At 35.4% G+C, this 12,548-nt stretch overlaps 1 protein-coding gene across 1 annotated transcript; it reads right to left on the bottom strand.

Moving 5' to 3' along the window:
* Nucleotides 1–443: 443 nt before the first annotated feature.
* On the bottom strand, nucleotides 444–10,883 carry LOC137726067 (protein CASP). The gene is made up of 19 exons (XM_068464929.2): nucleotides 10,655–10,883; nucleotides 9,909–10,019; nucleotides 9,497–9,675; nucleotides 8,301–8,450; nucleotides 7,753–7,841; nucleotides 7,490–7,599; nucleotides 7,295–7,389; nucleotides 6,975–7,030; nucleotides 5,966–6,128; nucleotides 5,602–5,694; nucleotides 3,818–3,946; nucleotides 3,497–3,616; nucleotides 3,137–3,217; nucleotides 2,144–2,251; nucleotides 1,886–2,029; nucleotides 1,653–1,754; nucleotides 1,438–1,517; nucleotides 798–890; nucleotides 444–718 (listed from the first exon to the last, which is right to left on the bottom strand). Exons 1-19 carry the CDS (start codon nucleotides 10,737–10,739, stop codon nucleotides 658–660), a joined length of 2,049 nt encoding a protein of 682 aa, XP_068321030.2. The 5' UTR covers nucleotides 10,740–10,883; the 3' UTR covers nucleotides 444–657.
* Between the last annotated feature and the right edge of the window lie 1,665 nt (nucleotides 10,884–12,548).

Below are 12,548 nucleotides of genomic sequence, written 5' to 3'. Positions count from 1 at the left end.
TATTATTTTATAAAAATATTTTAATACAAACTGACCAGACTTTGGATCAGGTCATTTTTTAGGAATAAAAATGCACTTGACCAATTTCTGTTCAATCAAGTCAATTACTATTCATTTGAGTGGATTAAATGAACTTTGGACCAACTCATTTTTAGGGATAAACTTGCTCTAAGAGAGATTATGAACTTAACCTCATAATAGGTTAACAACATCCATGCGGCTCAACTCACTTTATTTTGCAAGGAAAAAAAAACCCAAACTACAATTTTTCAGTCGAGGGCTTGCAATTTAACGTCAAAAATCTGGCAACAAACATTTGTTATCCACAAGTTATTGCTAATCCGTCATTTGATACAGCGCGGACGTCATAAAAAGTGAAAAACTCATGCTGCATGTTTTACCAGTGCTCTGAAGAATAACAATAATCTCATCTGGTAATATGATTGCAGGGAGACAAGTCCACCTTCTCATCGGCATTAAAAATCAATTATCTTCCGTGGTACAAAATGTACAAGATAAAACTTACCATGAAAATATCAAATATAGTAAACCCGTAAAAACATTATGTATACACCAACTTTTATTTTCCTGGTCAATGGACGTCATTTTTGTTATATACATACTTTTTCATGTGTAGGGCTGAAATGGTCTTCGATCCTAGATCGCATGTGGGAGGTTTAGTTGTTTATCTCCAATAATTACATCCTCCTGACCATTGCTGCAAAAACAGAAAAATTTCAACCAGTGAGAAAATTAACCATCGAAACTGCTTCAAAAGAAACAGAACCAGAAAATACCTGAGATAGCTCAAAGCCGACATTCGGTATAGGCAGGTGAACACAAGTATATGCAACCCAATCGTGTAGAAAAATGCAAAAGTCCGAGCATACCTGTAAGATCATTCTTCTCTTGTTAAACTAAATTACCTTCCATATATGTTTTTTTTTTTTTTTTTAAAAAGGGCGACCCCAAGCCAACAAGGCTCCCCGATTTACGAGGATTATGGGGACACCTATCGTACGCAGCCGTACATTTGCTCTGCAAAGTGCATGTTTCCACTTGCATATATGTTATGCTAAAAGAATATGATTTCAACTGGATGCAGACATGAGAAAACACTTTTAAAGGGTTATTCAATTAGAACTGCAAATTTGTTTTAGCACTCCTTTACAATAAAAAATTTCCTCAAATTCTGGGGAATAGATGACCAAATCACAAGGATCGGGCCAGGAAACTCGAGCCATTATCAAACTTGGGCAACTAGAGTCATTGTCAAACTTCTAATAAAGAGATGCAACAAACAAAAATTGCACATTTTTTATGGAACAGGAATTGCACTGTTAATTAGAACAATATGACAAAATACTCTGCCGTGAAAAGAATGAGCAAAATCTGATATATGTCTGGGTAGTTGAGAATAAGATCATGTGATCTTACTTGTTTCCAAGAAGAAAACGTCCGCTGCTTAGAGTAATTCTATCCCTGAAACCCAACTCCTTGTATCTTTGATCCCTTTCCTATAATAAAAGAGAAATAAGTTAATATATGATCTCTAAAAAATAAAAGACAGCAAAAGATATATACATCTGTAATTCCGATTACAGGGTATATGCATCTTTGCTAACAAACTTTACAAATTCACCAGAAAGTACCTTTTTCGAGAAGGCTGCAAAAGGATTTATGTCATCCTCATATATTTTCTTGTACTTCGATTCAACATCTGAGGAAAAACCACCTTCAAGATCCTCTGCAGGCTGAAATATACCAAGCATTGAGGAACTACACACATTCCGACAATTAACCCAAAAAAAACCAAGCCATTCCGTCTGAAAGAAGAAGAGAGAACTAGAAGCACATATAGGATAAAAATAGATAAGTATAACACCTTCTTTGATCCTCTAGAAACTACTTTTTCAAGACTGTAATCCTGAACATAACGAATCTTTCCATAGAGTTTGACATTATCAGCTTTCGTCTTTTCCAGTTCCGCTGTCAACACTCCTATCTTTTCCTTCAAATGTCTTATTTCCTAAAACAATAAAATCAGTCAGCAAAGTTGCACGATTAGACCAGTAATCTAGCCACATGATATGGCAGATTACAAACCAAAGCAACCATAGCTGTTTGAAAATTAACAACGTACTTCTTCTGTCTCTCTCAAGCGTGTCCTGAATCTATCTCTCTGATTACAGATAACCTTAAGCATTGAGCTTTGGTCTTGGTCCGAGGAACCGTGTTCTTGATCTGCATTCTGATTCGGAAAGGGTATTGTTAACAAAACAAATTAATGTGAAATTAAATGCTTGATAACCAGAGAGTAAAATGGAATGCATAGTGCAATGACAAGAACTAACTTAACCGTATCAAAAACACAAAGTTCACACGTATAATTAGTAATTACCAAAATATGTTGTAGTTAAAAGGCTAAAACCAAAGAGGCCCGTGATAAAATAACTGTGAGCTAATTTGACAATCATCACCAATGTTGTTCTATACAAACCAAAGCAATAGAATGCATTAGAGAAGAAGAACCAAAAAAAAAAAAAAAAAAAAAAAAACTTCATGTATTTTGCTATACTTTGTTTTTTGAGGTACAGAAAAGGACTACCAATAAGAACAAGATTAACTTGGTGATTTCAGACTTTCTTAAACCTTTAGGCCCAATTCCGGAGGGATTGAGATCAAGTTAGTGGGATGGATAAAAAAATGATAGATAGGAGGGATTAGAAATGCACCATATGAGCATTACAAAAGCATATAAAAGGGATTTGCAGACGACTCCTTCCAAGTAGAGATTTGCAAATCCCCCTCACATGCCTTCATAATGCTCTTATCTGACATTTTGTGATCCATTCCTTACTAACTGAACCTCAATCCCTTACGCAAACCTTAGGAGTTGCAAGTCAATTTACTCCCAACAAATGAAAATATTTGATTGAAGACTAATTCGACAAAACAGCCAGGAAGGACACAAATTGCATTATTGCAGCAAAGATGTTACATTTTCCAAATTTTTTTATCCCATGACTCATGAAATTTCATGTGAAGAAATTTATGGTGGTGAAAGTGAGAGACATTGATATGTACGTGTCCGGGGGGCGGAGGGGATTGGAGGTAGGGAGAAGAGGAGGAGTACCTCAGACAGCTCAGTGCTCCTAGCCCCTGAAAGATCCCAGTCGTCAAACAGAATTCCCTTTTTATCCTTGGAACCATAGCCCTGCAGTAGAAGGTACAAGTTTAGAAAATATGAGGGGTAACTCAAGTACAAAGTCGTACTCCTACATGCATTCTCTGCTCATATATGCATGAGAGTTTGAATGTGTTTACGTCAATATTAGCTGACTTTAGTTTCTATGAAATCTGAACCAATTCTACTTCTCAAAATTGCAACTGCAAAAGATGTTGACAATATCAAGATTATAATGATACTTAATAGTTCATATCATGGAAACCAAAAGTAACACTCATACGGGCACCATGAGTAATCAATGCTCACCTTCAGTATGTCATCCTCCAACTTTTGGATTAATTTTTGTTGTTCATTAACCTTTACTGTAAGTTCTGATATCTTGCCATCAGCTTTTTCTAGCAAGGATGCTTTCTCTGAAAGTTTGACCTGAAAGCAGCACAATAAAAAATACAACAGACACATGAGAGGTCGGTAATAGAATAGGCATCAACTGAACTACACTCCATAGATTGATTCCCACAGAAAGACATGCTATGATCCCTGGGAAATATTTAAATCAAGTTCTATCTCCGAGTAGAGCTAGATAGGAATCCGATCATTGTGTCTGCTGCATGCATGTCTTCATACCTTCAATTGTGTGAGCTCATGCTCCATTTTCCGGTTTTTATCGAGAAGAAGAGACTCCATTTTGCTCATCTCTTCCCCAATTGTAGCTACTTCCCAATCTTCAGCCTCAATTGAATTATAACCAACTGCCTACAAATATAACAATGTCAAGTTAATCAGTGATTAACAGAACATTGTAGAGGTACTTAAGAAAAGGAGAACAATGTTTGAAAAATAACTAGGAGTTCTATGTTCGTACAGAAGATAAATGAGAACAAATAAAGTATACAAACCAGAAGTTAAATATAAGAAACTACAAGTTCAACGGACAAGAATCAAGCAGAAAATAAAAAATATAACCACTGTTGTAAGCCTTTGTAATAATCATTGAAATAGAGCTTGAATTTCAATCATGTGAAGTATATATTAACAACGAACTTTAGTAATAGATGGACTAGAATATTAGTGCGTTTGTTGTACCGGACTATCTCGGACTGGACTAGCTTCTGGGACTAAGCTAGATAGTAATCGTGAAGTGTTTGGTGTATTGCCAAACTAAACTATGGACTAAAATATTTTAGGACCCAAATAATTTTTTTATCGTTTTTAATTTACTTTTTCCTTATAAACAAAAACACAAAAATAAATCCCAAAATAAATATTATATTATAAAATTATTTTGTATTTATTTAATTTTTAAAAACCTAATTAATGTTTCACTCAAAAGTGATCTGCCATTACATTTTACAAGAAGAGAACCAACGTTTTCTTCCAAATCTCTCTCTGCCTCTTCACTTAATCTCAGAAATTTCATTGCAAATCTCAAAATATCATACCAAAGAGCAACCTGTTTCTCTATCCTCTATTCCCTTTATTCCTTTGGCTGCTGTTTTGGCCTTTATCTTTGCTGTTCCCTTTGTTGTTTCCTTTGCCTGGTCTTCAGATTTTCTGGGTTTCTTTATCCTCCACTCCCTTCTGTGCTTTGGTTGAGTTTTCTGTGTTTCTGGCTTTTTTGAATTTTCTGGGTTCTGGGTTTCTGGCTTTTTTGGGTTTTCTGATTTTCTGGGTTGAAATTTTGGGAGTTAGATCTGGCTTTGAAAAGGGAAAGACTGCATAATTTTTTATTTTTTGTTTTGAATTTTTCAGCATCTGGGTTTGAAGGGGTTGTGGAAGCGAGAAATGAGAAGATGGGAGGGCGAAGCAGGGGTGAAGCATTGCAGAGTTGGGTTTAGCAGTCCGCCCATTTTTGGAGGGTCTTGCTAAGACCCTCTAGTGAAGCGTGTAGTCCGGTTTAGTCAGGGGGCTAGTCTCATTAAAACTAGTCCCTGCTTGTAACAAACACCAGATTGCACTAGCATTTAGTCTAGTGTAGTCCAGTGAAGGCTAACGAAGCCAAACAAATGCACCCTTAGTTTACTCAGTAATGCCAAATTACCATTTTAAATTAACAAACTTGACCTAATAATTTCACAGTTTTTTTCATAGCAGCCCCATAAGTGAATTCTCATTGTAGAGTCGTAGACTACTAAATGACATACTCTAGACATTAAACACTGAAGGTATGATGCAGTAGTGAGTTGATTTCCGGCATTGTGTACAATGAATTCAACTTTTCTTAGAGATAGAGCTTCGTTTCCTCACCAAATATGTAATTTGATTTCTCCAAGCAACATTGACCACAAGTATAAACAACTAAACAATACAACTCGAAAGTGTAAAAACTTCTGATAACAGTTACAAAACTGAAGCTAAAATGATAACAGGCAGCTTCCAAGCTAAAGAATATAGGAGAAAGATGGCATTACCTGCAAAATTTTAACCTTTTTATGCAAATCATCAACCAGTTTTGTTGTTGGCCGTGCCTGAAGCTCTTTCTTCATCTCCTCAAAAGCAGCTTCCTAAATTAAATGGGGGTTGATAAAGTTCTTACACAATAGAGACAAAAAATAAAAAAAGATAACTGCAGTACATTACGGGAGCTGGAAGATCAACTATATAATACATGAAATTAAATGAGAGGGTGATACATAATACAGGAAATCAAATAAGAGGGTGGCAACTTCATGACTTGGGTTTCCAGAGCATCATAGAGCTTAAATAAAGAACTATCTAAAACACTCAATGTTCAATCCCTAACAGCACTTTTTCTTATGTTCTTAATAATTATACCTTTTCAATGAGCAGTGCATTCAACCTCTTGATCTCGTTCAAGTGCTCTTCTCTTTCATTTGATAACGTTCTTTCAATATTGTGAAGTTCCATGTTGAGTTCAGCAATGATCTTCTCTTTAGCAATTAAAGAATTCTCAAGGACGCTAGTTGAATCAACATCACTGTGGTACAGCAATAAACTTAAAATAAAAAATATAACTCAAAAACAACAGAACCAATCTATATAAAGACTTAATCTCAATGGAGGAACAAAACATGGATACTTCAAATATCTAATACCAGAACAATCCAACATACAGAGCAAGGTAAAAAATGAAGAACATCAAAATATCTAATACCAGAAACACAAATTAAATCAGATAGTTCAGTGAATAAGAATGGAAAATGATCTTTTCTATTGCCTTTTTATTTTTGTCTGTAAGTTCTAGGTTTCACCAATAACAAGTCGAGGACTATGTCACTATGCTTAGTTTCTTAGGACAGCAACATTATTAACAGATTAAGCAGAATCCTAACAGTACAGGACAAATGATCACTTAATAAGCATTATGTATTTCAAGGATTGAAAATTCTAAATTTCTAAAAGGAGGGACTTTTCTATTTTCAACGGTCCATAAAACAAAAGATTATGAAACTACAATGCAGCACCTATAAATAAAGAATACATAACAAGCCTTGAAAGTGAATTATGAACAATTCAAACCTTGTAACATAAAAAATATTGGGTTCAGTACACACTTTCTTCTAAGTTTTACAATAACGAGATGATGACTATGCTTAATTTCTTAAGGAAGCAATTTTTTCACATAGAATACACAGAATCCTTACAATAGACGCCAAATGATAAAATTTACTTAATAAGCATTATGTATTGCAATGATTGAAGATTCTAAACTTCTATATTCTACAATTCATGGCATCAAATAACTACCATCTGAAAGAAAAGAAAAACAAATTGAGACAATAGTTTCCGGGGACATACAAAATACAACACTGAACTACCTCACCTTTTCTTATTTTCAGTGTCATCGTTTGCTGTCTGTAATTTGGAACGCAGAAATCCCTGCAAAATGTTCAATGAAAAAGGGGGCTTCAACAATGAGGAACCATTTACTGCAAGAAGCAAAAGCGAGAAACTGAATAAACAACGATTGCAACAGCTTGGACCTTAAAAAGTAATAAAAGTTACAATGTAAGACCTGTTTGCACAAAAGAGATAAAACTACAACGCAGCAGCTACAACTAAAGAATAAATAACTAACGTTGAAAGTGGATTATGAACAACTCCAATCTAGTGACGTAAAAATATATTGGGTTTAGCACACACCTTCTCCCTCTCAAGACTAAAAAGCCGTGTCTGAGCCCGTTCAACTTCATCCATCAGAAGATTGACCTCGGATTGCTTGGTTGCCCTCTCTTCATCTGAAAAGATTAGAGAAAACATGAGAAGCTTCAAGAAAATTTATTATATTGAATGCAGAGATTAGATAACCCGGAAGAAATGAGAAAATTTGAAATTCACCTGATTGAGCACGAAGCTCAAACAATTGACTTTGAGCAAGTTCGTGTAATTTCTGCATATTGAAAACACTGTCTTTAGCTTGTCGTAATTGATCTTGCAACAATTGCTCTCTGTATAAAGTGAACAGATCACATATCAAGAGACGCAAAAAGACAATACAGCTTTTAATAAAGACATTAAAAGGCACAAAACAAAACCAATCAGAGATATAGTGTAGTTTTGCCTTGGTATCATTCCCATAAATCTTTGTCAGGAATTTTTACCTTTCTTTTAGGACCTCAAGTATTTTCTGGTTCTCTTCCGCAAAACTGCGTTGCTTAATCTCCACAATTTCTTTAACTTTATCCTCCATCTAACAGAACATGAGAAAGTTCACACATTAAAAGGGTATCACCACTGGTTAAAAACGTATGTTAAAATTTAAATCTGTTGATTTCGCTATGGCCAAATGCTCCAGCGATAATTATAACAAAGTCACAATGAAATCAGAGAAACAACAATGAATTTGAAATTATAACAAAGTCACAATGAACTTTCTCATCTAAAGGAAGGTAATGACCACCTTCAGTTTCAAAACTGTTTACATGATTACATCTAACTTTAACTAAGAGATAGCTCACCGGAGGGAGTCTGATAGAAACCCTATCAACCAAACCAATATATCCAACTTGAGATGGCAAGATGTGATTATTACAAATATCACACCGCGACTCAAATAAATTCTATATTGAGAGAAAGAGAAAAACTTCAAACCACTTGAGAAGGTATAGTCGTGCTTGTTAAATAACAAAAGAAACTAGTAATTACAAACCTGTTGCTCTAACTGGCGGTTTCGCTCTTCAAGTCTTCTTATTGTTGCCTGTTGATTTTTTAAATGAGTTGCTTCTGTCCGGAATTCTTCAAGCTCAACCTTCATTTTCCTATTTTCAGATTCTAGTTCAGACAATTTCACATCTTGCTCCTGCATGAGATGAATAAAGATTTTCAAAAACATACCCATAAGGCACAGCTTACAAAAAGAGCATAGCACACGCTCAAGAGATACAATATGTGGTAAATAAGGGATGCAGTAATTTAATAATAAAACTTTCCAGGTCATCTATATTCTATATGAAACCATTGCTCAGCCAACACTAATGATACTTCAATTGGGCTCACAAGAGTCACAACACAATTTTGTTCTAATTCTCATATCTTTTGTTGATTAAACTACACTTGTTTACAAAATCAAGTTTTTAACTTGAAGCAATTTTTTTTTGCTCTAATTCTCATCCAAAGAATCATTCTCATCTCTGCTACACTCATTTTGAGCATCAACACATACACAAAAATAGTGTAGTGGAGATGAGAATGCTTCGTTGAATGTGTGGGCACACGAGAAAGGACAAGATTATGAATGAGGATATCCGAGGCAAATTAGGAATAGCCGAAATTGAAGATAAGATGAGAGTGAATCGGTTAAGGTGGTTTGGACATGTAAAACGAAGACCTACAAATGCTCCAGTTAGAAAATGAGAGTACGAGACAGAGGGCCAAAGGGGTAGAGGAAAACCTAGGAAGACATGGAAAGAGACTCTAAGAAAAGATTTGGACTACATGGATCTAACAGAAGACATGGCACACAACCGGGCGCAATGACATTCTAGGATTCTTATAGCCAACCCCACTTAGTGAGATAAGGCTTTGTTGTTGTTGTTGTTGTTATTTTATGAACTTCAAAAAATAGACAGCAAAATCGCCATGGCCCGCAATGGCCATAGAGCTGGCCAAGCAAATTTTGATTTCAAAATCACCCAAAACATAATTTAAAGAGCAAGTTGTAGAGTTTAATGGAATCTCCTGAGAGTTATGTACAATCATTTCATGCATATATATCTGCTTGGTCCCTGAACATCATTGAAGTTCATTCAATTTAAGGTATTAAAGATCAAAGCATGTATTAAATAAGGTTTGATATTTCAGAAATATTAGAAAACACTAAGTATGATGGTGGTACTTAGTACTTACAGCACTTGAAGCAAGCGCCAGATAAGGATCTGGAGCCTCGTAAAGTTTTTGATAGATGTTAAGAAAAGCATTCTCTCCAAATTTTGCTCTCTTAGTAAGATTATCAACTTCTTCTTGGTAACCTCTAAGTAATGAATTAAAGAGATTTAGCTTTTCCTCCGGTGACGCTTTCTTGAAATCTGTCAGAAAAGCAATTTGTAAATTAACAAACATGTTTTCCATCGTGCAAAGCTGCAAAAGTGAGATGAAACAATTAAAACACAGAAAAAGGCCTCCTTGCAAAGGTACCCAATATCTGCACTTTCAAGAAGAAATTCACGCTGGCCCATGGAAATGTGGTCCTCTTCCCTTACTAGACCAACTAATGTAAACTAAAGTAAACTGTGGTCATGATAAAGATATAATGGCATACCTCTAGTGCTTTCCGCAAGCTTCCGCCTATTCTTCTGGCTGTTTTCCTGATTTTCAGCTATCCTAAGCCCTTGCTCATCCAATACACTTTTTTCCTTCTCCAAGTCAAAATCTGTAAGAAAAACACAAAAGCTTGCATTGATATCAAGTTTTCAACTTTTCAGCAATGACATTCCTGTTACTTTTGGTTCACAACCCAAATACCTTGGTCGCCACAGCGGTCAATCCGTGAGGCATCATTCCGATCCTAACAGATGCTAAACCAAACTCAACGGTTTTCCAACCTCCATCACAGAATATCTTTTAGTTCCACTATGCAACATTTTAAGCCCTTCCGCAATTTCTTATCAATAAATTCATTCCACTCTCACAACTATCACGATATTTATTTACTTTTTTACTTGAATATTTAGTGATTCAACACAAAACTTGATAACGCCCAATAAAATTAGTCATTTGCACCATTTCTCTAAAAAATGTTAACAAATTGTGAGCGCCAATTTACACTGATACATACATACAAACGTTGTGTGTGTGTGTGTATACACATATCTGATTGAAATGAAGCATAAACCAAATCTTATTTTCTCCTTGTATTGCCAGTAAGGCAGAATCCAATAAGCAAATTGCAGAGCTGACATTAAGAAAAACTTGCGGCTCCTTACAGAGCTACCATTCTCAAATTGTTCAAGCAAAACTGCAACTCTAAAGCTTCAACTGAAAGCTTAACATTAAATTGAAAATTACCTTTCCAGAAATTGGAGACGACGGAGATGGGAGAGGAGGACTTGGATTTGTCACTGTCGAATCCGCCTTGCGGAGAAGCCTCCATTGGCGGGGGTGCCGGATCTCTACGGCCTGAACGGCACGTCGTCTCTGAGCTCGCGATTCAGTGAGGTGCAGCGGCGGATTGAGAGATGGAGAAATGGAAGAAAGAGGGATCTGAGAAAATAGAGGTATGGATTTTTGGTTACTTAATTTTAATGGCAAAATCTATATATACTAAAGCAGGTGGGGAAATCACTGTAGCTTAGCTACAGTGCATTTCCGATTTTACCCCTACTTTTTTTCGTTTACGATTGGTTTCAAGTACCATTGAGAAGTGTAAATATTGAAATACAAAAAACTAAATATACAGAAACTATACATAACATGATACACAGAAAAAGGGTCACTTTGTATTCATTTTCCAATATAATTGGGAGAATATTACCCAAGAATGGGTATTAAAAAAAAAAAAAAAAAAAATATCACTGAATAGGACTGATACCAATATGGACTACCCACTTCAATTTTTGTGCTTTCTTAAAATTTGCATACCAAAGTGGTATTTTAGTATACACTAGCATATGGGCATATGGCCACACACAAGGTATGTGAGAAAATTTTTTATTTTTATTTTTGAAATAGAAGGAGAGAGGAAGAGAGTGATAGAAAATGTGGGAGTGGGAAGGGTTTTTCCCTTTTTTTTTTTTTTTTTTTTTTTTTTTAATTAGAGATATGTTAGAATTACATTTAGGGTCTTAGTGGCATGCTACCCTCGCTTGCCATACTATAGATCCACCCATATATGCGTCCAAATTAGTAGTTACATATTTCACATGAAAAATGGAACATTATTTGACCATATGAAATTAGTAGTTGCATATTTCACATATAGAATACCTCTCGAGGTTGTAGTTACAAATACACAAAGTGTAACTTGAGTTATAGCTTTCTTGTATTACAAGTCACCTATTATTTATCAATTTATGGTTTAATTTTACAGACTATCTAGATGAAAGATCTCATGTTTTGCTTCTCTAGTTCTCCTTTAGGTTGAATGCGAAGTATTATTTTACGATGATTGTACCCACATTACAAGTCTTGCTTGCCGATAGATTCTTGCAAGTTGAACCAAATAGTTTGAGAGCAAGTAGCTGATGGTTCTGCCTTGATCTTGTTCACAAAAACTGTGGATTTGTTTGCTTTGGCAGATTTCAACTTAGGGAGCTTGTCAAAGATGTCGTAAAACAAGATTACGATGAGGAATGCGTAAGGGGACATGTCAGCTTATGCCCCCATAGTTACGAAAGTGAGGAAGGCGCTTGAATTGTTGAGAGAGTATGGAGAGATTCAATACATAACCAGATGACAGAAATGAGAGATCATGTCTGCGTTTGGGCACACGCAGGTACCAAAGTTTCACAATGTTGTTGGAGGCTTGTCACCCTAGTTAAATTATCAGGTTGGGGACCTTTAGATTATGAGATGTTCTCGTTTTCAGTATGAACGAGTTCGATGTTGTGTTTCAACATGAAGAAGTTTCTTTTTCTTTTTTTTTTTTTTTTTTTTTTGTGAATCTCGTCCTAGATTCCTACCGACAAGGATTATTTTTTGGGTTGAATTCTGTTCTTGATCACATCTATTTTTTCTTCAGGAACTACAAGATTGAAGATTCTACCAAAATGTAAGAAGGCAAGCGACAATGAGATGGTCACTACTCTGACCACAGAAATGATTACGATCAATCTACAATTAAGAAATAACTTCACCGCAAATTCATGCATACAAAACCATACAATTGGCTCGGTGGGAAAAAGTGAGCACAAGACGAGCTGTAAATTTGAGCATAACAAATGTAAAAAAAAACCTAAATTTA

Source organism: Pyrus communis, chromosome 5 (genome assembly GCF_041283825.1).
Source record: "Pyrus communis isolate YQ-2024b chromosome 5, ASM4128382v1, whole genome shotgun sequence".
Lineage (NCBI taxonomy): Eukaryota > Viridiplantae > Streptophyta > Magnoliopsida > Rosales > Rosaceae > Pyrus > Pyrus communis.
The sequence above is the reverse complement of the archived record's forward strand: the minus strand, read 5'-3'. Positions and strand labels throughout refer to the sequence as shown.